We start from the raw sequence: 25756 nt of genomic DNA on the forward strand, positions 1-25756 counted from the left end.
TAAAGGAGTTCTATGTGGCCGGGTGCAGTGACTCACACCTGTAATCCCAGCACTTTGGGAGGCCGAGGCAGGTGGATCACCTGAGGTCAGGAGTTCGAGACCAGCCTGGCCAAGATAGTGAAACCCTGTCTCTACTAAAAATATAAAAATTAGTCAGGCATGGTGGCACATGCCTGTAATCCCAGCTAGTCAGAAGCTTGAGGCAGAATTGCTTGAACCTGGGAAGTGGAGGTTGCAGTGATCTGAGATCACCCCACTGCACTCTAGCATGGGCAACACAATGAGACTCCGTATTAAAAAAAAAAAAAAAAAAAAAGGAAAAAACCACAATGAGATACCATCTCACACCAGTTAGAATGGCAATCATTAAAAAATCAGGAAACAACAGGTGCTGGAGAAGATGTGGAGAAATAGGAACATTTTTACACTGTTGGTGGGACTATAAACTGGTTCAACCATTGTGGAAAACAGTGTGGCGATTCCTCAAGGATCTAGAACTAGAAATACCATTTGACCCAGCCATCCCATTACTGGGTATATACCCAAAGGATTATAAATCATACTGCTATAAAGACACATGCACACGTATGTTTATTGCAGCACTATTCACAATAGCAAAGACTTGGAATCAACCCAAATGTCTATCAGTGACAGACTGGATTAAGAAAATGTGGCACATATACACCATGGAATACTATGCAGCCATAAAAAAGGATGAGTTCGTTTCCTTTGTAGAGACATGGATGAAGCTGGAAACCATCATTCTCAGCAAACTATCGCAAGAACAGAAAACCAAACACCGCATTTTCTCTCATAGGTGGGAATTGAACAATGAGATCACTTGGACACCGGAAGGGGAACATCACACACGGGGCCTATTGTGGGGAGGGGGGAGGGAGGAGGGATAGCATTAGGAGATATACCTAATATAAATGACGAGTTAATAGGTGCAGCACACCAACATGGCACATGTATACATATGTAACAAACCTGCATGTTGTGCACATTTACCCTAGAACTTAAAGTATAATAATAAAAAATAAATAAATAGAAAAAAAAAGGAGGGTGGTGTGTTCTGGTTTTATTTTTTGTTTTTACAGCTTTATTGAGATACAGTTTACATCCCATACAGTTCACCCATTTAAAGTGTATTATTCAGTGCTTTTAGTATGTTCACAGGTATTTACAGTCATCACCAAATATTTTAGAACATTTTCATCACCTTAAAAAAAACCCTGCACCCTTTACTTATCATCCCTATTACCCCTTGCATCTAGCCCTAAACAACTGCTAATCTACTTTCTGTCTCTATGGATTTGTCTATTCTGGACATTTCATATGAATGAAAATAATGTAAAATGTACTCTTTTGTGACTGGCTTCTTTCACTTAGCATGGTGTTTTCAAAGTTTGTCTGCGTTGTAGCATATATCAGTATTTCATTCCTTTTTATGGCCAAATAATAGTCTGTTGTATAGTTATACCACATTTTGTTTAATCATCACCAGTTGGTGGGCATTTGGGTTGCTTCTGTCTTTTTGGCTATTTCAGTAATGCTGCTGTGAACATTTATATACAGGTTTTTGAATGGATATGTATTTTCATTTCTCATGGGTATATGCTGAGGAGTGAAATTCCTGAATCATATGGTAATTATCTGTGTTTCACTGAACAACTGCCCAGACTGTTTTGCGTAGTGGTTGCACTATTTTACATTCACACCAGTAGTGATAATTTGGGTTTCTTAAAGTAATGAATCATTCTTTATTTCTTTTTTTTTTGAGATGGATTTTTGCTCTTGTTGCCCAAACTGGAGTGCAGTGGTGCGATCTTGGCTCACTGCAACCTCTGCCTTCTGGGTTCAAGCAATTCTCCTGCCTCAGCCTCCTGAGTAGCTGGGATTATAGGCGTGCACCACCACCTCCAACTAATTTTTGTATTTTTAGTAGAGATGGGGTTTCACCATGTTGGCCAGGCTGGTCTCAAACTCCTGACCTCAGATGATCCACCTGCCTCAGCCTCCCAAAGTGCTGGGATTACAGGCATGGAGCCACCGCACCTGGCCTCATTCTTCAATATATTTCTGATAACTAAATTTTTATAAGCGATTTTTCTTTTTAAAGTATTGTATACATTATCCCACTTTGTTTTTTTATGTAGAGAATATGTCTGTCCATAAAATTTGGTGGAAGACAAGTTTCATTCCTTTTTTTTTTTTTTTTTTTTTTGGAGACAGAGTTTCACTCTTGTTACCGAGGCTGGAGTGCAATGGTGCGATCTCGGCTCACTGCAACCTCTGCCTTCCAGGTTCAAGTGGTTCTCCTGCATCAGCCTCCCGAGTAGCTGGGATTACAGGCATGCCCCACCACGCCCGGCTAATTTTTTGTATTTTTAATAGGAACGGGGTTTCACTGTGTTAGCCAGCCTGGTCTTGAACTCCTGATCTCAGGTGATCCACCTGCCTTGGCCTCCCAAAGTGCTGGGATTACAGGCATGAACCACTGTGCCCAGCCACATTCCTCATTTAAAATAAATAAATAAATAAATAAATCTATTTCAAGCTCCCACTGGCCTGGTTACATTAAAAATATTTAATCTCTGTTATCATTCCTACCTTCTACACAGACTGACACTTGGATCATATAAGAATGTCATCCTGAAGTAGTGTCAGAAAATTAGAGGAGCACAAGGTCTTTTGTGCCTCCCTCTTGACTGCTGAAAATTCCAAGGTGTCCTTCACAGTAATCTCATCACTGGCCACCAACAGATGCTGCATCGTAAAACCTCATTCTCCATCCAGGATGCCCTGTGCATGAGGCACTGTTTTCTGTCACCCCATTTTCTACTCAGTGAGGCTCTAGACAAGCTTCTGCTTTCTTCCAGGACCACGGCGTCAGCTTTAAAGTCGTTTTTCCTGTCCTTCTCTCTCAGGGTTTTCCCAGCTTAATCCTTTTGTCTTAGACTGAAACACAAACTCTCTTCCTCTTAAAGTGTGGTAGTCGGGCTGTAAAACCAATTAGATCTTTAGAAAGGACACTATATAATACATATTTTTTCCCTTACTTGCTGGGGTAGGGCTAGGAAAAGATATGCTAACACCAGATATTTTTTCTGTCTTGTATTTCTTAAGATTACTTTGATGTAATCTGTGGAAGTAGTGTTTTCCTTTTTTTTTTTTTTTTTTTTTTAGAAGAAATAGCTGCGCCAAAGAGAGATGGGTCCAAGACCATGCCAAAAAATACGTATATATAGTATCCTTTCTAAAAATCTAGTTGGTTTTACAACCCAGTTACCACACTAACAGAATCAGAACTGGATGTTAGGTCTTTGAATGTTTTGCCTTAGATTTTTCCTGTAGAATTTATTGCATTATTTGTGATCAGTGCATTATTCAATAACATTAAATGTGAATTAACATATTTACTAAAGTTATTAGAGGTTTTTGAAAATGGTTTTTAAAATCTAATCAGCTCCTGGCATTGTTAATAGGTTTGTAAGGACTCAGAACTAGATAAGTCTTTGAAATGGACTTTTGGGAGATTGGAAAAGCTGCCTAAGTCAGAAGGTAGGCACCATCATAAATGGAGGGTGGAGCAAAAGCAATTTTTCTTTTTCTTCTTTTTTTTTTCATTAGGAAAGTGCTAGGAAATGGGTTCCTAACACTGTGTGTGACCGAAAGAGAGGCTCAGTTTAAAGAGGTTGGTGGGTAAAAGAAAATGGGGATTCAAGAGAAAATGTGGTACATTAATTCAATTCACGCCTTTTTACCCAGTTTGCTTATTTCTTTGATAAAGAGAAGGTCAGTTTCTTTGAGGATAGAAAACTTTGGGTGATAAGAATGCTTAGAGGAGGGCATCTGGATATTTTGATGACAGACATGGTGTGGGGGAGGGGGCTTGTTACTAAATCAGTTGTATCAAGATCACATATTATCTATTTTCCAGTTTCCCTAAGCATAAAAAATGAAATCCAAGTTAACTAAAGGGCAAGTCTTACTGAGAAAGACTGTGAAATCTGTCTAACAGAACTTTAAGATTAGGTGTGATGCCAAGTTATCTTGTGTACTTGGGGTCAGAGAGAGATAGAGGATGATCCTGGAGTTGTGAAGATTTTGTTAAAAGCAGCCCACCAGCAAATATTTACTGACAGTTGAATATCTATGTGCATGTGCTGTTTTAATAATTGGTAACATAGCCACAAACAGGACAGACTTCTTTCATTACAGCAGCTTACATTTTATTGGGGAGACAGAAAAACAAATACAAATATAAAATAGGCCTGGCACAGTGGCTCACGCCTGTAATCCCAGCACTTTGGGAGGCCAAGGTGGGCGGATCACCTGAGGTCAGGAGTTCGAGACCAACCTGACCAACGTGGTGAAACCCTGTCTCTACTAAAAATACGAAAATTAGCTGGGCGTGGTGGCGCATGCCTGTAGTCCCAGCTGCAGAGGTAGAGGTGAGAGAATTGCTTGAACCCTGGAGACGGAGGCTGCAGTGAGCCGAGATCCTGCCATTGCATTCCAGCCTAGGTAACAGAGCGAGACTCCATCTCAAAACAAAAACAAAAACAAAAACCCAAAACAACCAAACAAAAATATAAAATAATGGATTTTAACTAAGTGCTATGAAGATGATAAAACAAGGTAAAGTGTAGAGAGTGACCGGGGACTGCCTTAGTTGGGACAGTTAGGGTCATCCTCCCTGAGGGGATGGTGTGTATGATAAAACCTGAATGATAGGAGCCTTGCTTAGTGGGTAATGATGAATGAAGGTGCTTTCCACTCCTCCACCCTAGTTTTAGACTGTTGGCCATCTGAAAGGAACAAAATGTGCTGGTTTACCTTATTTTACATCTAAAATACTGGTACATTTTAAGAGATACTACGATTTTGTTTTCTTTCTTTCTTTTTTTTTTTTTTGAGATCGAGTCTCGCTCTGTCGCCCACGCTGGAGGGCAATGGTGCAATCTCAGCTCACTACAGCCTCTGCCCCCTGGTTTCAAGCTTAATTCTCCTGCCTCAGCCTCCTAGTAGCTGGGATTACAGGCATGCACTACCACACCTGGCTAATTTTTGTATTTTTAGTAGAAATGGGGTTTGATTATGTTGGCCAGGCTGGTCTTGAACTCCTGACCTCAGGTGATCCACCTGCCTTGGCCTCCCAAAGTGCTGGGATTACAGGCATGAACCACTGAGCCCAGCCTGGATACTGTGATTTTCTTGGTAATGAAGTTCACTCATTAATTACTCAGATTGCCACCCTGAATTTCTTGTGGCCTGCTTAAATGCAAAAATAGATCTTGAAGTTTTTAGTTGAAATATTAAACTCAATTCAGTAGGTCACACGGAAAGTGGGTTCTCAGGCTTAGTGGAGATTGCCATCGTGACACCATGCTCACCTAACTAATGTTTTCAGAAACAAATGTCCCACTGTGAGTGCGAGTATATATGTGCTTGTGGTGGCACATCTTCCAGAAAAGAAAAATGAAAAGTGAAGGGCCTAATTTCAAGTAGCCCTTTATGTTTCTGCCTTTTTCCAGAAAAGATCAGTTCATCTTGATAGTAGTTGAAAGAAAAGTAATGAGAGACTATTTTGAGAAATCTTTGCCCACTCTTTGTGGGATTAGGAAAAACAAGAGGTGCCTAGACTCTAGAAGTATAGTCAGCTCAGACATACCTACTTTGTCCAGTCAGAGTTTGCATAGATACTGACACTGGTGTCTTTCCTCTGGCAGGTGGCTCAATCACAAAGGGGTGAGACAGAAACGCCTGAATGCCTGGCTGGGAATTAAGAATGAGGATGCTGATGAGTAAGTTCTCTCTAGACCTTTTGGTCAGAGGGCTTTGTTATCAATATAAGACATGCGCCTTGTTTATACATGGTAAATATTGGTTGTCATTGTCACTTGAGGACATTGAATCTAGAACTTTGACTCTCTTTTGAATTGAATTGAATTGCCTGAAAGTACCCTATAGGCACTGGAGTTCAGAGACCTGCCTCTGAACTCAAAATCTGGATGTATAAGCTACTTTGAGTATAGCTACTCAAAATCTGGATGTAAAAGCACTGTTATTCAGATGTTCATATTTCAGCTTATTGGATGAAACATGAATTCTGTGCTTTATGCACCATAGCAAGTAATGAAGCTAACACCCAACTAATTGCAATTTTGCTTTGTCATTTGTGGTTTAAAGATTTAGAAGAGTGTTTTATTTATGAATTTGCTTTTAGATAGAAGTAACTTGTTAGAATAACAATTAACATTTAATTTTTAGGAACTATTTTATCAATGAGGAAGATGAAAACCTGCCCCACTATGATGAGAAAACCTGGTTTGTTGAGGATATCAATCGAGTACAAGCAGAGGACTTGCTTTATGGGAAACCTGATGGTGCATTCTTAATTCGTGAGAGTAGCAAGAAAGGATGCTATGCTTGCTCTGTGGTGTAAGTCTTCTCTGGGGATATAGCCTTTTGAAATATTTTGCATTAATATGAAATCAACCCCTTGTAAAATTCAGATGAAATTAGTTAATGTACAGTAACAAGGACCCATGGCTTGGACCATAACTATTAGTACAAAAAAACCCAGCTTTATGAGAAATGATATCTGAAATTATCCTGGAGTTTTAATTTACATGGTAAGTAGATTAGGTCCTGCAGTATTGCTGTTGGATTTCAGGTATCTGTGAAAAGTAATGTGAGATCTTAAATTGGAAAAAAAAAAAAAAATCACTTAATTCTTGAGTAGTATCCTATACACCTAGTATGGTCTCCAGTGTCAGATTAGGAAAGGCTTGATTAAATAGAACTGTTTTTACTTCAGAAGGAAAACTCTATCTAAAAATTTAAATTATATATTATTCTGTTGATGTAGTGATAGGAAATGTGGACGTGTTTTCCGTAAGATAATCATGTGACTCTTTTGAGAAAAGCCCATTTTCCTTGTAATGGAAAGTGAAATTTTGGGGATAACTAACTCTGCCTCGGTCAGATTTTTGCCTGAGTGTGGAATATATTCCTTAAGAAGGCAAACATCTTCATTGACAAAAGCCACACTTAGAAAAGAGTTACGATGGTGCCAGATATACTGGGTTCAGCTCCTGGCTCTACTGCTTACTAGCTGGGTCACCTTGGGTAAATTACTTAGTCTTTGCCCAGTTTCCTTATCTGTAAAATAAGGATAATACCTACTTTAGGGTTTTTGTGAGGATTAAATGAGCTAATCTATGTCATACAATATGCTTTTAACATAAGAAGTAAATGTCACCTACTAATATGATGATGATGATGCTACTGATGGATGTGGCAGAAGGCAAACAAAGTGACAAAGTGATTGTGCCCTTAGAGGGCAAAGTGGAGAAGATAGAGGAAAGGCATTCATATTAACAGACTGCTCAGTGCTTTATGTGATCATCTTGTTTGTAGCGCTCTACTTCTGTCATGGAGTCAGAGTTTGAATCCAAGTTTACGTGGTTTCAAAACCCACATTTTTCTATTGCACCAGGGTTTTTTCATTTCACCAAATATCCAAGATGAATAGAACCACTGTGAAATAAGTATCATTAGTAGGCTGTGCACATGTGGAAGGGTTAATTCTAGTGGAGAAAGAGTGGATTGGGAGGTTTTGTGGAAAAGGCATCTGAGATGGACCTCAAAAAGATGAATGGGATGTCTTACAGTTGGAAAATGGGGGAGGAGTTGAAAAGTGCATTGGATTACTGTTATCCAAAGATAGAACTACTTGCAACATTTCATTTCTCCTTGACTTGGGCTATTCCAGTTATCTGAGTGGAAATATAGGTGAGGATGGTTCTTGTAAGACTTTGGGTCTTCTAAGAATAATAAGGAAGGCAGGAAGCCCAGTTGCTCACTCACTCAGGTTATTGGGTGGCAGCCTGTAGGTTCAGGACTTGGTTGGAGTCCTTACATAAACTGATTAATCAAAAACTACCCTTGGCTGGGCGCAGCGGCTCATACCTGTAATCCCAGCATTTTAGTAGGCTAAGGCAGGAGGATTCCTTGAGCCCAGGAGTTCACGACCTGCCGGGGCAACATAGCAAGACCCCATTTCTACTAAAAATAAAAAAGTCGCTGGGCATGTGGCTCACACCTGTAGTCCTGGCTACTTGGGAAGCTGTGGTGGGAGGATCACTTGAGCCCAGGAGTTTGAGGCTGCAGTGAGCTGTGATCAAGCCACTGTACCCTAGCCTTGGTGATAGAGTGAGACCCTGTCTAAAAAAAAAAAAAAGAAAGGAAACATTTACATTTATGGTTGTTTTAATGCCTGTATCTGTGGCCAAGTCTGTAGGGAATGGGGACGCAATTTTACAAGCTTTGCCTGGTTAACAAAAAACACTTATCTGCATAACAGTTGCTCTCAGACTTCTGGCCATTTAGCGTCCCTTTATTTATCGTTACCTACCTTACCATTTCTTCTGTGGTGTGTCATTGCAGGGCTGATGGGGAAGTGAAGCACTGTGTGATCTACAGCACTGCTCGGGGCTATGGCTTTGCAGAGCCCTACAACCTGTACAGCTCTCTGAAGGAGCTAGTGCTCCATTACCAGCAGACATCCTTGGTTCAGCACAACGACTCCCTCAATGTCAGGCTTGCCTACCCTGTTCATGCACAGATGCCCTCGCTGTGCAGATAAAGAGGAAGTGGGAAGAGAGGTGGTTCTCTGGCATTTTTTTCTACAGTTTTTATTAGACTACGATGAGGGCATTCTTTCTACATAGACTGCTTGTTTTGCACAAGAAGTGATTCTGTGAATGTGAAGTGGAGAGGCCGAGCAGCAGCCGGCCGGGATGGGGGCATTAGAGGCCTGAGGTTCTCTAGGACTCAGCCATGCCGCTGCACTGACATACTAAGCTGGAAGCAGATGTTTTTTTGAAAGTCTATTTCATTGGGGTTTTTGTTTTGTTTAGCCAGGCACCCTCAACAGAATATTAGGCTTGATGGTTATAGTGGGTGGGGTTGTATTTGGAAGCCTCTGAAGAGGCCATGTCTTTTTTAAATCCTTAACTCTTGAGAGTGCAGCAGGGGCATGGCTCTGCTGGGAGTTCTGTTTTGCTTTGGCAGTCTCTCTTCCCCCCACGAAGAAGGCTGTTTTGGTTTTGTGATAGAATGGGATTTGATGAAAAAGACAACCAAAGGAAAATGGGAAGGCTTGGGATTTCATTCAAACAATCTAAGCCAAGATGATAAAAAAAAAAAAACCTTCAACTGAAGGTACTTTATTTCTTACCAACATAATTTAGGCTTCAGCATCTCATCAGCCCCTCCCTTTAAAGAGGTATTATGTTCAGAAGCCAACAAAACAATGTTTGTTGCCAGACCAATGTTTGATGGAAAAACGTAGCACTCATAGATGAATGTATACTTCTGTACCAAAACTTGAACATAAAAAGACTAGAAATTGTGAGTTTTAGCAAACACTAAAATTGGTCAGTGTAACCCCTTCTGTCCTGCCTGTTTCTCTGAGATGAGAAATAGCATTCTTTTTGTGGGGATGGTGAGTTTTGAATCATAAAATGAAGTTGGTGCTTGTGTGGTGTTTCCTTAGCCTAAAGAATGATCTATTGTTTGAAATCTTTGTAACTTGTTTGTATGAGTCAAGAAAAGGTGCAATCCAGTGCTTTTAGATGGCTTGATATACCAAATAACAATATAGAACAACATTATTATATGTGCTTTCCAAGTTTAAAGGCCCTGCAGAAATAGTAAACATGATTTAATTTCCCTTCATCTCCCCCTCCTTTGCTGGATGGGGTTTTGGGAGCTACAGGTTGCTAAGGAGGGGAGTCAGATTGTGGTCAGGGGCCTCAGTAAATCACAGACCCAGGGGCCCTGTGGTCCGGGTGAGAGTCATACCACATTACACATGTGCTTCCATACAGTGGTTTCTGAAGCTTTTGCAGGGAGAGAAGATGGCTTAGTGTTTAGACTGTTAGTAGAAGCCATCTGGAAGCTTTTCTCTTTGCCTTTTTTTGTGATCCTGCCATAAAGGCTATGTGCAGTCTGCCCTCATGCTCCAGTGGCCTTGATTTTAGGCCAGGAATCTTCTGCTCCATGTGGCTTAAGCCTTCCAGCTGAGTGAAGCTAGGCAAATGGAGTGGGGGCAGGCATCTATTCCTGCCCCCATCATGCCCCACACCCATCAATCAGTCAACACTCATTTGACAAATAGAGTCCAGCTGCCTCTGAGCCAATCCCGGAACCATAATAGGCTCAGAGTGAGTCAGCTGTTTGAACCCAAAGCTGTGCAGTCAGGCATCCTGGCTGAGCTAGAGAAGCCAGTACCTGCCTCTTGGTTTATAAGGTTACAGCTAGGAAAGCTCTAGTTTTGGGGGTGAAAGAAAAATATAACTTTACCTGAGCACTCATTTCCGTGACAGCGTCTAAAATATGGACCATGATGTAGACATAGATTTATAAATTTGGAGAAACCTCCAGTTACTAGCGATGAGGATAGGAAGGGAAGTGCTTATCTTTGGCTTTTTCTTGGTTACATTGCAGTTTCAGGATTGGGTGAGACAGAGACAAATGAACCCCCCTCTAAAGTAATTTAACTAATAGCCAGCACATCCCTTCTCCAAACTGTCGATTGAAATCTTACTGAAAGTTTTACTGAGTAATGCCAAGCTAATTGCTGCTGGGCACACCTGCATGGCTTTGCACCTGGTGTTGAACCTGCTGAAGCAGGTGGATGCTCGATTACGTGTAAGGAATCCCTCCTGTCTGGTACTAACATTTCAGTGTGTTCTGAGTGTCTTTTAAACCAAAATGGAAATACAGATACATGCCTGTAGTATTCAGTGTGTCTGCTCCTTTTTGGGCAGACACAGAGGGTGTGCAGGGAGAGACCAAGTACCATCTTTATCTACACTTGGGCTGGCTTGTGGAGAAGGGCTGCTTTTTTTTCAGTCCTACATTCCTTCATTTTTTTTTTTCTTTTGTTTTTCGTTCTTGAATTCATTGTTTTGTGGGATCTAAGACCCAGGGGTCATTTGAGAGGTTTGACAGTATCTTTTCTGACCAGTTGCCACATGACTTGCTTGACCCTGAGCCAGTGGAAATGGCATAGTGACCAGTCTACTACCCACTGAGCCTGGTGTGTAGAGGGGGATAGGGTAGCAAGGTGCATCTCTACGCCCGTGACTTGAGAGGAGATCTTGGCCTCTTTCATGAGAATCTAGTGCTGTTTCCTGTCCCATGATCTGGACCCTGGGACTATCTGTTTTGGCATCTTAACTGCAGTTTCAATGAGGCAGAGGGCAAAGAGAGACCAAGATCAGAGGGGCTCATTATACCCCTGGCTGGAGAACCCAACTACTGACATGAAAGCAGCTTGGGGCTGGCTGGACACAGGTACTAGGCCCATCGTTTTCAGGTGAAGCTTTCATCACAGAACAGTGCCATCTCCACCTGGCCATAGATGCCATGCCATGATTCAGGCCTGGATAGGCTGCCTGTGTCCTTACCACTGATCTGGCCAAGAATGAGGACCTCCCAACACTTTCACTCCCTCTCCAAGCCTTGATGGGACCTCCACTTACTTTAGGCCTCATGTGCTGTGAAGAAGCTTTGAGAGCCAATGTGGTGTCTTCCACAGGTCTCCTCTTTTTGCTGCAAGGAATCAGCCCCATGTATTCTCTGAAACTGAGAATTGCACCTGGGCAATTCCTGTTTTCTAAGGTGGTCTCTGCTGCTAGTTAAGAACCCAGAGTAGGCCTCTGTGAGGCTTCAGTGGTCTCAGAAACCAGAGGGTCCAGATAGGGGGCCTGCTTGGGCCCTCTGTGGCCAACTGCTCAACCCTGCTTTAGCTCCAGCCACTTGTGGCAAACAACCCCGTTTCCTTACAAATTCCAGCATGTGTCTTTGGTGCCCTGTTACTTGTGAAAATTTATTCTGTCTTCGATGTAGTCCAAAAAAAATTCATGTAGTTTTTACGTAAAAATATCTGACTCCCAAGAAAGCCAATTGTATGTCTTGTGATGGGACAGTTCATATGTAGTTCCTAGACCACTTTGCAAATTGTTCTTGTCACCAGATGTGTTCAGACATTGCTGTGCAATTGTGGGGGAGGGTAGGGGGAAAGGCGAGAGGAGTTACTTATTGGTCTTTTTGTTTTATAACCTTCCCCAAGAGGGGACAGTCTGGCCAACTTGCTCCAGTAATGCAATAAACACATTGCAATAAAGTAATTTTTTGTCTTCATGCTATGAAAGGGTGGGCTGGGGGCAGAGTGGGGGTCAAGAGAGAAAAGTACTCAGGTGTTGAACAGCCCTTGAAACTTCCAAACCTTCTCTCCAGTAAGCGCCAAAAGACTAGTACTTGGGCTGAACTGGGGCAACCAATGGGGCAACCAAAGGCTCTTTTCTTCCTAGGGGAGGACATCCACTCCAACCAGGCATGATGCCAGAGTCCTGTCCACCGAACACAGACACAGGGAGTCTCAGATATTGACTCAGAAAATTAAAACTGAATGCCATTTCCTCCACACCTCACTGCCCACTCCTGACTAATAAGCTGTTTATTGGTTCTCATATTTCTACCCAGAATGAAAAGTGTTTCCACATTCTACTCTGGGGGAGGGGGAAATGGACCCAGCTTTATAGTCTCTCCCCTTGTTGCCCCAGGCCCTTGTCATCTCCTACCAAGGCACACTGTTGAGCTTCCTGTATTCTGGGAATGTAATGAGCAAACATGTGATGACCTCTTGTTGCATAGGATATTGCAGCACTCATCCATGTCTCAGGCCCCACCCATGTGTAGTCAATTACAAATAAGTCAGATTGGGCAGGGAACAGCCTGTTCTAAGTGACCTTGTCTATGTCTTTTCTCCCCACTACACTTTAGCTACACAGCATCCCAAGACCACTGCTAGGAACTATGGATTTCTCCTGATCCCAGGGTTGTTCATACTTCTGTGTTTAGGATGCTCAGATTTCTATCTCCTTCCCAGTTCTTTCTTCTGAACCCTACCTGCTGGCTGGATATTTCCACTGGGCTCCTGGGTGGGTGTCTCACCGACACTTCAAACTTGTTTACTTGGGGCTGGGTGTGGTGGCTCATGCCTGTAATCCCCGCACTTTGGGAGGCCTAGGCGGGCGGATCACCTGAGGTCAGGAGTTCAAGAACAGCCTGGCCAACATGGTGAAACCCCGTCTCTACTAAAAGTACAAAAATTAGCTGGGCGTGGTAGCATGCACCTGTAATCCCAGCTACTCGGGAGGCTGAAGCATAATTGCCTGAACCCCGGATGCAGGGGTTACAGTGGGCCAAGGCCGCACCATTGTACTCCAGCCTGGGCAACTGGGCGAGACTCCATCTCAAAAAAACAAAAAAAAAACTTGTTTACTTGGCAGAAAAAGTATGATTGGCTATGAATTCCCTTACCTTCCTACCACCAAACCTACAACCTTATCTACATCTATATAACTATTCTCCCTCCCACCTGTTAAATTACAATAGTTGCCTCCAACTAAAGCCAGCCCTCCACATGTATTTTGGAATCTATTTTCTTCCACCTTAGGAATCTCCCAAGATTAAGATCAATTCTTTCTCTACTTCAACTGGATCATCTCCATTGATATTTAAACATGGTTGGTTGGTTCTCATTCTACTCCCCCAATCCCTACTCAATCATCCCATAAATCTTTATTTCTTTTCTCCTCTTCAAAGCCAAGCCTTTGGAAAGAGCTGTCTTAAATATCCTTATTTCCTCATCTCAAGTATTTCAGTACTGGTTCCACCACTGTTTGAAACTGCTTTTGTTGATGCCTTCAATAACCATCACTGTTAACTATCCTCTCCATGGAAAGCTCCTTCGTGGAGTCTTATTACAACTCATTAATCTAATATTCTTCTGACATCTGACTGTTCTTTTACATCTCCTGGATTCCTTCAATTCTCACTTAACGCCATTTTACCTGGCAGTTTTATCCACAGTCATGAATCCACCCACCATCTCTAGGCCAATTACCTCTGTTTATTTCACTTGCCCAGACCTCTATTGGAAGCTACTTCATATTTAGCTTATGGAATGCAGCACTGAACTACTTAGCCCTGGTTCTCTTCCTTGTTTCTTATTTCGGTGAATGGAAATACAATTCATCTGGTTATGTAAGTCAGAAATGTAGTCAGTCATCATCCCCGATAGCCCTCTGCTTCATATCTAAAGTCCTTCACCAAGTATCAATCAAACACCACTTCTAAGTTCACTGCTTCACTACCATCTGCATCCTTCATCCTGGAAGGCCCCCCTTCTTCCATGCTTGTCCCCCTCAAATCCATTCTGATTATAGCAACCAGGCATCTTTTCAAAATACAAATCGGAACCTGTGGCAAACAATTACTAAGTCTCCATTGATCTTAGGGTGAATTACAAAATTAGATGGTCTGGCTTCTCCCTGATTCGGGATCTCATTCCCCACCTTCAACTTCTTTTCACTGGCTCTACCCCCTCAGCTAGTGCCAGTAACTCAGGACTTCTTCCTCATCCTGCGTATGTTCCCTGGACAGTCCTCATCTCTTGTGGCTTTCATTGCCTTCTACTGCCTGATGGCTCCCAAATCTAGATGTCCAGCTTCCTACCCTTTCCTTCCTTACCTCCTCACTGTTGCTGTTCTAGTTCACACCGCACTACCTCATCCTCTGTGGTACCCTCACTCCACTCCAGCCTCTCTATACTGCAGCCAGAGTGATCTTCCTAAAACAGAAGATAATACCACTTCCCTGAAGTTACCTTTCAGGAACTCTTCACTACCCCCACCAGTTTCTCAAAGGGAACACTACTGACACTTGGGGCAATTGCCCGATGTGGTATAGGATGTTTAGCATCTCTGCTTCCTCTTCCCATCCCCATTTCCAACCCTCTAGGAGGGCAGTTCCCAACATCCTTTTCACCTGTGGTGTGCTGCTCCTGACCAGATCCCTATATGCACGGGGCACTTGCTCCCTCAGCCATGCCCCTGCCATCCTCCAGCTCACAACCTGTAATCTGTCTGCCAAGGCCCCGGTACATTAGCCCAGAGTCTACTGTGAATGAATGAAGAAGTGAAGAGAGGACTAGAAGGCTGAGGGGCCAAATATCTGCACAAATGGGCTCTGCCACTGTGGATACAGTGTGCCCTCTGGTGGCCACCGCCTTCCCAGGCAATGAGCCTCCTAACACTTCTTCAGGCCTAGGCACTGGATTGTGGGACGATCAGTGCAACCAGTGCAAGACAGTTTCTCAAGTCTTCCACCACTATGGAGACAAAGCCTTGGTACTCTGCCAAGCCCCACTGCCTGCCCTGTGATGCCACCTCCTGACTCCCCTGGCTGTGGTCCCACTTATTTCCTCCCCCTTCCTCCTGCACTACCCATCAAATGAAGTTTTACTCAATGAGGGCTGCGCACACGATGTCCATCCACCTGCAATGCTGAGGCCTCTACCTGCAACAGCCCAGGAAGAGCTCACTGGCAACAATCATGAAGGTTTTCTTACTAAATATGACTGGCAGCTTTGTTTTCATCTCACCCTCACCTCGGCATTTATCAAGTAACTTCTCCGTCCATTTTAAAAACTCTTTCCTCCTGTGGACTTTATGACTCTTGGGCTGTTCTGTCTTCGATCTCAAACACACCCAAAGTTAAACTGCCTCCTCTCACTTCTTCCCCTCATTTCCTGGCTGAGGCAATCCAAGTTAGGAGACACATGTGAGTTCTGGAGTCCAAGGGAAACCTAGGTTCTAACCCCAGTTCTACCCAAGCTGTATTACCATGGCCATCAAAGCCTGAGTGCCCTTATCTATAAAGAAGGAATTTTAGTTGCTACATGGTATTTTCTGGTTCCCCATCACCTTCACAAAGTCATCTCCTGGAAGACCATTAGACATGGCCCTTGCCTCACTTGCCAGACCCACTTCTACTTTGAATTATCTTTGGTTCCTTGAATATACCAGGTATACTGTATGTGCTAAATGTTGCCTGGACAGCCTTTCTTAAACCAGCCTCCACCCTTGCCACACCCAGCAACTACTACGTATCATCTGTTCTTCATGTTTGAGCTCAAATGTCACAGCCTTTGGGAAGTCAAGCTGGGTTAGGTGGCCCTCCCCTGATGGTGGAAACTGTTTTATTCCCAGCAGCAACACAGGACCTAGTTACATGTGGGTTGACCGAAGGAAAACAAGCAAACAAAAGACATAACGATGGTTTCCAGGAGTATATATTACACAGGTCTGAGTGCAAGAAATGGCAAACAACTGCTATGTTTGCTTTAAAAGCTCATCTGGAACCAATGCCAAATCCCGATGCTTTTGATGGCCCCCTGGTTCTTGGCCCCTCCAGAGGAGGCTGGACTCAGACTCCTGGGTGAGGGGGCAGCCTTGGCATGGAACGTCCTGCCTTCTGTCACCTGAGGCATCAGGCACTTGGGTGATGCTCAGGGCTGGATCCTCTTTCACTGCTTGTGCACACTCAGACTCCCATAGCCAGCCCTGGCTGGGATCCTCACAAGGTGGACGGGCACTGGGTGGCTGTGTCTTCCCCTGCTCCCTGGGAGACAGGTTCTTAGGGTGGGCTGGAGTTGTGGTTTCCAAATCCTGGAGGTTGACTAGCCCACCTGCCATGGTTGCCTTTCTGCTTGGGGATGCCCTGTCTGGGCCCTCAATATGGAATTTCCAGGACCACATGCCCAGCTTCCCAGAGGTGGAGCTGGGAGGAGAGCAACTGCTGGTGGGGGTGAGTCCTGAAGTGCTGGAAGAAAGTGCTGCTAGTGCCTGGGTGTGGAGGTGCTGAGCCTTCCAGCAACCTTCAGAAGGGATGGGGTCTGTGGCTCCAGACCTACCCAGGTTGGGGCCTGGTGAGGAGGAGCTGGCAGCCTCCTCAATGGCTTGTGGGCTCCGAAGCCTCCTGTGGGGACCGCTGGGACTTTCCCTTCTGGGAGGCCCCAGTGTGATCCCTGTCAATAGGCTTGGGACCACTGGGCCCGGGCTCCTAGGGTCTCTGGATGGGAAAGTTTCCTCTTCCCCACTCTCTTCTGTTCCTTTGGGGGCCACACTCTGGCTCACTGCTGGGTGAGGTGCCAGGCTCAGCTCCTGCGCACCCTGGCTGTTCTCAGGCCCCTCCTCGGTGTCGTCCTCTGAGGAGTCCACCTCACGAATGGCTTCTTGCTTCTGCAGCGACTCCCGTCGTTCAGCTCGGTCCTGCCGGAGGGTGCCTAGGGCCCGTGAGGGAGCAGGCTGCAGCACCCCCTTCCCTGGCAGGGCCCCCTTGCCAGACAGCACACCCCTGGCTCCAACTACCTCCAGAGGGCTCACTTCCCTGGGCGGCAGTTCCTTCTTTAGCTCAGAGTGGGGCAGGTCAAGGCTGTGCTTGCGAGAAGTGGCTAGCTTCTTCTCAGAAGCGGCAAGTGCTGCTGCCAGTTTCTCAGCTGACTGCACCCTCTTGAGTAGTGGTGAACGGGGTGGCTCCGCACTCTTGGGCCGCGAGAGTTGTCTGCCCAGGGGAGGTGACAAGTGAAGCTTTGTGGGAAAGGCCTGGGCTACATGGCCAGACAGGGGTGATGGGGACCGCTGAGGTGAAGCTGCTGGGGGTGGGGGAGAAGGGGTATGGGCCAGTGGTGACAGTGGGATGCTGCCTGCTGACTTGCGCCGCGGAGAGCGGTACTGGCGTTGGAGCTTGGGTGCCAGACCGTGGAGGGAGCTGGGCCGTGTGTGCCCAGAGCCGGCTGGGGAACTGGGCACGCTGGAGCTGGGGGAGCTGCTCTGTGATGAATTCCCTCCCACTTTGTACAGAGACAGACAGACAGACAAAAGCAGAGCAGTGTTAGCTGTTAGAAGTGACGAAGGGCAAGACAGGGCTTAGCCCTGTTATGTCCCAGAAACCAAGCTACCCCCTTCCCCATCAATTAATTCCTCCCCAAGACTACAGGATCTTCCAGGGGGCGGCTGAATGAGAGATTCAGAGTGGGTCTGTGACAAGCACACAGGGTCTAGGACTCTCCTATTTCCCAGGGGTTGTTTCTGACAGTTTTCTGTCAGGGAGCCCTTCGTACCTGAATGCACAGCATCGGGGGTCACCCGGTAGCCTTGAGTGGGAGATCGGGGGGAAAGGCTGTGGCTGTGTGTGGGAGAGCCTGGCCCACTCTCCCCTGATGACAAGGAGCGGTTAAGGGAAGAAAGGCTGCGGCTGGTGTGGAGCAGGGATACTTGCTTAGCGATCTTGCGGAACAGGGAGCTCCTTTTTCTGCTGTGGGGATAAGGGTCAAAGGCTGAGTCAATGCAGAGAGCACAGCACACCCTGGGCCCAGGGCCAAGGCACCCAGCACGTACCAGCACTCATGTGGCTCAGAGAAAACCCTCTGGACTGCACCTGGCTCACCTTTCTTGCCCATCCTTGCCGCGGCCCCTCTTGCTCCTTCGGGCCATCTTGGCCTTGTAGCTGCCCTTCCGCGCTGGCCCCACTTTAATGGATGTGTTCTCCAGGGGAGTTGTTGAAATGGCCACCTTGTTTCCACTCTGGGGAGCAGAGCATGAGGCCTAGGCTAAGCTGGAGCCATATGCTTCCCTCCTGGCATGGCTATACCACAGCATCAGCTTTTGCCCCTGCACCAACACATCTGAACCACAGGCCTGTATTATTCTGTCTTCACAGATGAGGAAATGTCTCCCATTGGAGCCCCAGAGTAGTCTGGGTAAGAAGGTAGAGAACAGGCTAACCCATCCCATTCTGCAGCCCTACCCACAGCTCAGAAGGATCCCTGGGCCTTAGTCAGGGAGGGTGCCGCCTTGTGGAGAAAACTCTCTGTTGTGCCACATTCAAGTTCTGTGTGTACCTACATCTATTTTTTTTTTTTTTTAAAGACAGAGTCTCACTCTGTCACTCAGACTGGAGTGCAGTGGTGCAATCTCAGCTCACTGCAACCTCTGCCTCCTGGGTTCAAGCGATTCTCCTGCCTCAGCCTCCCGAGTAGCTGGGATGACAAGTGCCTACCACCACACTTGGCTAATTTTTGTATTTTTTAGTAGAGATAGAGTTTTGCCATGTTGGGCAGGCTGGTCTCAAACTCCTGACCACAGGTGATCTACCCACCTCGGCCTCCCAAAGTGCGGGGATTACAGGCGTGAGCTACCGTGCCCAGCCATTTTTTTTTTTTTTTTTGTATTTTTAGTATAGGCAGGGTTTCACCACATTGGCCAGGCTGGTCTCGAACTTCTGGTCTCAAGTGATTCACCTGCCTCAGCCTCCCAAAGTGTTGGGATCACAGGCAGGAGCCACCGCGCCCGGGCTGTGTGTACCTACATCCATACTCGGTGTAGGTGTGTGTGCACCCAACTCACCCACTCCCCTAACTGCCATCACAGACTCACAGGCCGAGGTCATTCAGGGACCATGCGGGCAGCACTTGCACTAACCTTCAGGATCAGCTCCACCACCTCCGTGTGCACCAGCCCATGCACAGGTTCCCCATTGACATGGGTGATGAGGTCGCCTTGACGAAGCCCTGCCTCGCTGGCCGGACCTCCGTCCTCCACGTGCTGCCCCAGGAAGAGAATAATACTCAGACTGGAGCCTGAACACGAAGTATGGGGCTTGGTTCTGCACATTAAGCTGTGAGCCCCTTCACCACCACCCTTTGACCCCCGAGCAGGGACAGATGGGCTCCACAAAGGGGAAGCCGGAAGGATGATGAAGCTGGGAGACAGCAGGTCTGGATGGTCAGACATACCCACACCATGTGGTGCACGGTGTAGACGTCGGAGTCACCCATGTAGACGCGAATGGCCCGCAGGGTGAAGCCATACTTCTTGCCAGCTCGGTGGATGATGATGGGAGGCCTCACGCTGCCAAGGGCTGGCAAGAAGTCCCTGCTTGGAGAAGAGTCCCGGGATGACGGGTTGGACGACTGAGAATGTGGGGACATGGGGCTGGCCAGCGGGGAGCAGGTGTGGTGTTCTAGAGAAGGAGAAGCCAGGACTTAGTGGGTCAGAGGGCCTTGGCCTGGCCCACGGTCCAGTCTGTTGATTTCAGCACAACTCTAGTCACAGAGCCTGAGCCCAGGTCCATGTTCTCCACAGCCCCTGACCTGTGAAGCCCTCTCCTGTGCCCAGACCCCAAGAGACAGTGGTGGTGATGAGAAATGGCAGCTAGCATTATGTATCAGGGACTATGTAAGCTTATCATACATATTTAAATGTCACAATTAACTGATGAGCTGGCCACTATTATATCCACATTTCTGGATGAGAAACTTGAGGCTTAGAGGAGTTAAGCAACTTGCTCAAGGTCAAAAGCCTGTTAGTGATGGAGCCAGGATTTAAGTGTGAGCTCTCTGCCCCAAAGCCTGCACTTGTGACATGGTGCTGTCCTGCCTTCTGGCACATGTATATATACACAACCCCAGACACCAATACACACCTTCAGAGACCACAGTCTCTGAGATCCCTGCTTAATACATATACACCTGCCATGTGCAGAACCTTGCCAAGGCCTAGAGATTCTAAGGCCCTTCCTATGAGTTTTATCCCAGCTCCCCAGGGGCCTCACCCGAAGGAATGAGGAGTGAGAGGGCTGTGGCTGAGGCAGACTTGATCACTTTGTTGACAGGGCGAGTGGTGCGCTTCTCTGTTGAGTCCCCAGAGAGCAGCCGGTGGCGGGCCCTACGCACAGCCAGGTCACTGATGGCCTTGGCTGTGGCTCCCTCAGCCAGCTGCGGGGTCCCACGGCCTCTGGTCTCCATAGCTGTAGGCCCAAGGGAGCAGTGAGACCGCGATGCTGCTGAGCTTCCCCGCCCTGCAGTATCCTCCAGCTTAGGGCCTTTGGCCGCCCACTGGGCCATACCTGGACTGGAACCACTGCTCCGGCCAACAGCTTCCTCATCCAGCTTTGGCCGCTGCTCCCCTGAGCGTTCAGCAACAGGCCCAGAGGCCCCCTCTCCAGAGGGGGGAGTCAGGACCCATATCCCCTCCTGCGGTTGCCTCCTGAGGGCGCTGCTGGCCTCCTCAGGGCCCTCGGGGAACCGAGGCGCATCCAGGAGGCCTGAGCAGCGGCGTCGCACTGTCATGGGAGGGCTGGAGTCACTCTCTGTGTGGGACGACTCAGACACCGACAGCCGCTTCCGTAATCTATGAGACACAAGGCCTGGGGTGAGATGGCCCAGGTGGTCCCCCTCCTCCTGCGAGGTCTCCTCAGGGGCACACAAGGGTTATAGTAACAGAATTTTCCTCCGCAGACATTCCTCTAAGAGTCACCCTTGTGAATGCCCCTCACTGCCACCTGCACTCCTCCGCGGCATCGGAGTCTCTCCCATGGTCTGTGACAAAGCAGGGATAGCTGTGTCGCCCACCCTGGGTGAACTCTGGGGTGCTCACATCTCAGGGGAGCCAATCACCCAGCTCCGGTCTCGGCCTTTGAGCCCTGCCAGGCCATCTGAGCGGTCCTCCTTCTCCTCACTCAGGCTGCGCTTGGTGGGGGGTGGTGTCCGGCGCTCCTCGAGCAGTGAGAGCCGCTCCATGCTGCTGTACACCTGTGGGCACAGGGGATGCGCTGGGGATGGGCTCTGGCAGCCGTATCTCCCAAGTGGCACAAAGCATCGGAAACCTAGGAATTTCAACCAGTCGGCTCCTTCCCTCCTCCACACACCCCTGAATATTTGGGGAAGCGGTTATTCCACGGATCTGACCTGGCATCTCATGTCAGGGACTACGGTGGTTCTAGAAGCACCTATATATGGCTATATGTAGCCCCAGCCCTCAGCTCCTCTTTCTCTAGAGGCGGCCCCAACCCCAACTCCCTGAGCCTGCCCAGGTGTGCCCTTTGACAGGCCCTCTTCTTCTGATCCTCCAGCCTGTTCTGCCCATCCTGGGCCTCCTCAGTCACACCTTGCTGAACCTTGGAGAGCAGGAAGAGAACTGGCGGATCTCAAGGCAGCCATCTTCACTCACTTCTTCCTCATCCTCCGAGTCCATGTGGTGGTATCGCTCTGAGCGGGCTGGGCCAGACATAAAGGACACTTTCCTTCAGAGCCCTGCTGGTGGCCTCCTTGTGACCCCATTAGATTTCAGCAGAGCCCTGAGAAGTTGCTCCCAATGCCAAGTTCAGTGTGCACAGGTGTTTCTAGGCAAACAGGTAGGACCCATACTCCACTCCACACATTGGCGGCCTTACTGTCAAAATAGCTAGTATCGTCCTCTGACTCCAGCTGAGGAATAAATTCAGCTTTCTGGCGGAGAAGTCCTGTCCAGTCCAGACCAGTAAAGAATGGGTGCTGCTTCACCTCATAGGCACTGCCTGTGGAAAGGGAGGGCATGGGCAAGGGGGAAGGATGAGCCGCATGGAGTCCAGGTCAGCAAACCTCGTAAGAAGCCAGACCTTGAGAAGCTATACTCAGGGGGTCAGCTCAAGCATCTTCCCTTCCCTGCCTACAGGGAGCAGGGCAGAGTTTCAGGATCCAGAGGGGCTGCCCATAACTGAAGCCTGAACCTCCAGGGTACATGGACTCAGCCTCCCTTACCCCTTTTCTTTTTTTTTTTTTTTTTTTTTTTTTTTTTTTTTGAGACGGAGTCTCGCTCTGTCACCCAGGCTGGAGTGCAGTGGCCGGATCTCAGCTCACTGCAAGCTCTGCCTCCCGGGTTCATGCCACTCTCCTGCCTCAGCCTCCCGAGTAGCTGGGACTACAGGCGCCCGCCACCTCGCCCGGCTAGTTTTTTGTATTTTTTAGTAGAGACGGGGTTTCACCGTGTTAGCCAGGATGGTCTCGATCTCCTGACCTCGTGATCCGCCCGTCTCGGCCTCCCAAAGTGCTAGGATTACAGGCTTGAGCCACCGCGCCCGGCCCCTTACCCCTTTTCTAAGTAGTGGGAAAAGTTAGCAGGGCCTGCCCTACCTGTGCCCAGTCTCTCCAGAGGGTTCTGGTGGAGCAGTTTGGAGGTGAGGTCCTGGGCGTCTGGGGGCAGTGCATCATCACCCTCAGGCCACACAATCTCATCTGAAGTCATCAGGGGTGAGAGGGAGAGGAGAAATTGTGGGTAGAGTGGAGAGATGTAGAAGAGGTCCCAGGACAATGTAAGGAAAGGAGTCAAAAAGGACCCAGCCCGGAGTCCCTGAATGCCTTGCCTGGGACCCCAGTCTTTAATTTTTTTAGGTTCCTAGACCATGGCTTGATCTATGATCCATGGTGGGCACTGCAAAGCTCTAGCTCACCCTGCTTTTATACTCCACAAAACATACACAGACATACCCCTCACACTTACGGGATGTGCACATACACAGAGAGGAACACACAGGTATATATGGGAGACACGTGAGGCCCTAGGGGACACAGTGTCCACATGTATGTACATGCAGAAACACAGAGACACCCACCCCCAAAGCAGCAGACATCACAAACACATGGTGAGTTCAGAACAAGAGCTCACAGGCCTCATGAGCTGCCTGCATACATCATAGTTGTGAATCCAGACTGTATCCCCACTGGGCCAGCAGGATAGTACCTACCACTGATCACTTGGCCAAAGAGCTCCTCCGGAGTGTCTCCAAAAAAAGGGACGCAGCCCACCAGGAACTCATACAGGATAATGCCCATGGCCCACCAGTCCACCGGCTTCCCATAGCCCTGGCGCAGGATCACCTCAGGCGCAATGTATTCTGGGGTCCCGCATACCTGGGCACAGAAAAGCCAGGCTGGCTCAGCCTCCTGAGGCTGCTCACTGGCATGACAGCGGGAGACGCGGGATGCTCCCACCTCGAACAGAAGAGTCTCTGAATGAAGACTCAGCCCACCTTAGTTAATGAACAAAATCAACAGAAGCCCCAGGGAACAAGAGTCGGAACTGTCAGCAGGTATTTGCTAATTAACAAAACTGTCTCATTCTAGCCCAGAACTACCATCCCTTAAGCCCTCAACACCCACCTCTGGCATCTGATCCCACAATTGGCCTCTGCACTCCAGCCTCTAACAGAACAGACCCTACTGGTTACGTAAGTACTACAGGGACTGGTGAATAGTCACAACCTGAAATGTCAAACCAGGGAACATCCAGAGGCTGCCTCTCAGGACACTGGGCCACAGCCCAATGGAAATTCAAACCTGTGTTCCAAGAACCTCAGGCTCCAGGAGAGCCTTGTCCTTGACTCAGGCTGGGAGATTCGGGACTGACCTCATATGAAACTGTGCTAACAGTTACATGACCTGTTTTCTCCAAACCCTGAGAAGGAAGATGACTTTGGATTTTATATCCATATGATTTTCATGGCTCATCCTGTTTTCCAAATGTGCTACCTATCTCAATGCCTCTCTGGAACCCAAAGGTAGAAAAGATAGGGGTTCCCAATCTTAACATCTAGCTACAAGGTAGGCATATGGCCCCAAGGCCTTATTCAAGGGCCTGGAATCTATGTATGTGTATACAAATGTAGAGATGGGCTCTCACTATGTTGCCGAGGCTGGTCTTGAACTCCTGGCCTCAAGCGATCCTCCTGCCTCAGCCTCCCAAAGGGTTGGAATTACGGGCATGAGCCACTGTGCCAGGACAAGGGCCCAGAATCTACCCTCCAATGTATCAACTATCCTTCCTTACCTGCTTGTCCAGGAATTCCCGGGCATCCTTTTCAATGTGACCCTCATACAAGTTCGTTGTCAGACTCATGAGACCAATTTTGGACAGTCCAAAGTCCGTGAGCTTGATGTGCCCCATTGATGTAATTAGGAGGCTGGGAGACGGGAGAAATAAAATTATGAAGTTATTCCTGGTTTTCTGAGAGCACTGATTTTAGTATATGCCCAATTTCCCCACTCAGGCTTCCATGGGGGTACTGTGAGGCACAAGCCGGGCAGCTTCAGCAGGGGGACAGGCAGGTGTGGACACGTAAATCGCTCTGGCTGTGTGAGTGCTGCATTCTGCACAAGCAACGAACCTGCCTTTTGCCCATTCCCACAACTCCATTTCTGTTCACGGCCCTAACTGTATTCTACATTGGGGGCAGGAGTCATTCAGTTGAACAACAGAGTTTCTTCTACAGAGCTGGGATCAGCCTTATTCTAAGGCTGGAGCCATTCCTAGTCCCCTCTCCCGATCTGAGTGGCCCACAATACTTCTGTTTCAGGGAGAGGGGCAGGGGGCACATAATTTTGTTCCATGTCCATGGCTGGTTTTGGGAGGAGGGTTAGTTGGGAGAAACTAGAACTAAGATTCCTTTATATATTCTGCCTGAGTCACTCATTTTGTGCTGAAGGCTTTACCCTGGCACCCTTTTATTCTAATGACTCCCCAAATAGTACCTCTGGCTGTGACTTCCTTTTTGAGCTCCAGGCCCACCCAACTGCCCATATGTCTTACAGGCACCACAAACTCAATCTGTCTAAAACAAAGTCGTGCCTCCCAACTGGTTCTCCTCCTCAGTGAAAAACAGTAATTTCGGTTATCTATTGAGCTCTGTGCTAAGTGCTTTAAAAATATTCTGGCCCCTGAAAGGTTTTCTAGAGTAACACATCAAAGGTAGGTGTCATTATTCCCTATTTTAGAAAGCAGGTACGTGAGGGTCAGGGAAATTTTAATTAATAGACTCAAACTCAGACTTAATAAGCAGAAGAGTGGCCATTTGAATTCAGGTCTGTCTTATGTCAAAGCCACTTTCTCCCACAGAGGCTTATCACCCTGCCCCAGTTCCAAGCTGGAAATCTGGAACACACCCCAGCCTCTTCTGTTCCCTTGCTTCCCTTCCTGCCCCACCCCAGCCTGGTCCTCTTTCCTGTTTCCCCACG

The 25756-nt window shown here is 47.3% G+C and overlaps 2 protein-coding genes across 61 annotated transcripts in view; one reads left to right on the top strand and one right to left on the bottom strand.

Moving 5' to 3' along the window:
• The window catches only part of PIK3R3 (phosphoinositide-3-kinase regulatory subunit 3), a 138314-nt gene extending 126105 nt beyond the window's left edge, over positions 1-12209 (top strand). For 12 of the 14 annotated variants that reach the window (XM_077981228.1, XM_015138431.3, XM_077981576.1 and 9 more), the window contains 3 exons: positions 5736-5810; positions 6277-6447; positions 8458-12209. In XM_077981228.1, coding sequence (XP_077837354.1) covers positions 5736-5810; positions 6277-6447; positions 8458-8656 — 445 coding nt within the window. In that variant the 3' untranslated portion in view covers positions 8657-12209. 14 annotated transcript variants of the gene reach the window in all.
• A 3992-nt stretch (positions 12210-16201) lies between these two features.
• MAST2 (microtubule associated serine/threonine kinase 2) overlaps positions 16202-25756 on the bottom strand; it is a 256855-nt gene continuing 247300 nt past the window's right edge. For 24 of the 47 annotated variants that reach the window (XM_001105315.5, XM_015138607.3, XM_077958459.1 and 21 more), the window contains 13 exons: positions 24573-24705; positions 23491-23656; positions 22880-22981; positions 22162-22284; positions 21876-21985; positions 21366-21520; positions 20836-21119; positions 20542-20736; positions 19724-19950; positions 19410-19532; positions 18376-18512; positions 18050-18243; positions 16202-17779 (listed from right to left, as the gene is read on the bottom strand). In XM_001105315.5, coding sequence (XP_001105315.2) covers positions 16260-17779; positions 18050-18243; positions 18376-18512; positions 19410-19532; positions 19724-19950; positions 20542-20736; positions 20836-21119; positions 21366-21520; positions 21876-21985; positions 22162-22284; positions 22880-22981; positions 23491-23656; positions 24573-24705 — 3469 coding nt within the window. In that variant the 3' untranslated portion in view covers positions 16202-16259. Of the gene's footprint in view, positions 17780-18049; positions 18244-18366; positions 18513-19409; positions 19533-19723; positions 19951-20541; positions 20737-20835; positions 21120-21365; positions 21521-21875; positions 21986-22161; positions 22285-22879; positions 22982-23490; positions 23657-24572; positions 24706-25756 lie in introns of those variants that run through there. The other 23 variants (XM_015138615.3, XM_077958477.1, XM_077958439.1 and 20 more) reach the window with 6 other exon arrangements.

Source organism: Macaca mulatta, chromosome 1, assembly GCF_049350105.2.
Source record: "Macaca mulatta isolate MMU2019108-1 chromosome 1, T2T-MMU8v2.0, whole genome shotgun sequence".
Lineage (NCBI taxonomy): Eukaryota > Metazoa > Chordata > Mammalia > Primates > Cercopithecidae > Macaca > Macaca mulatta.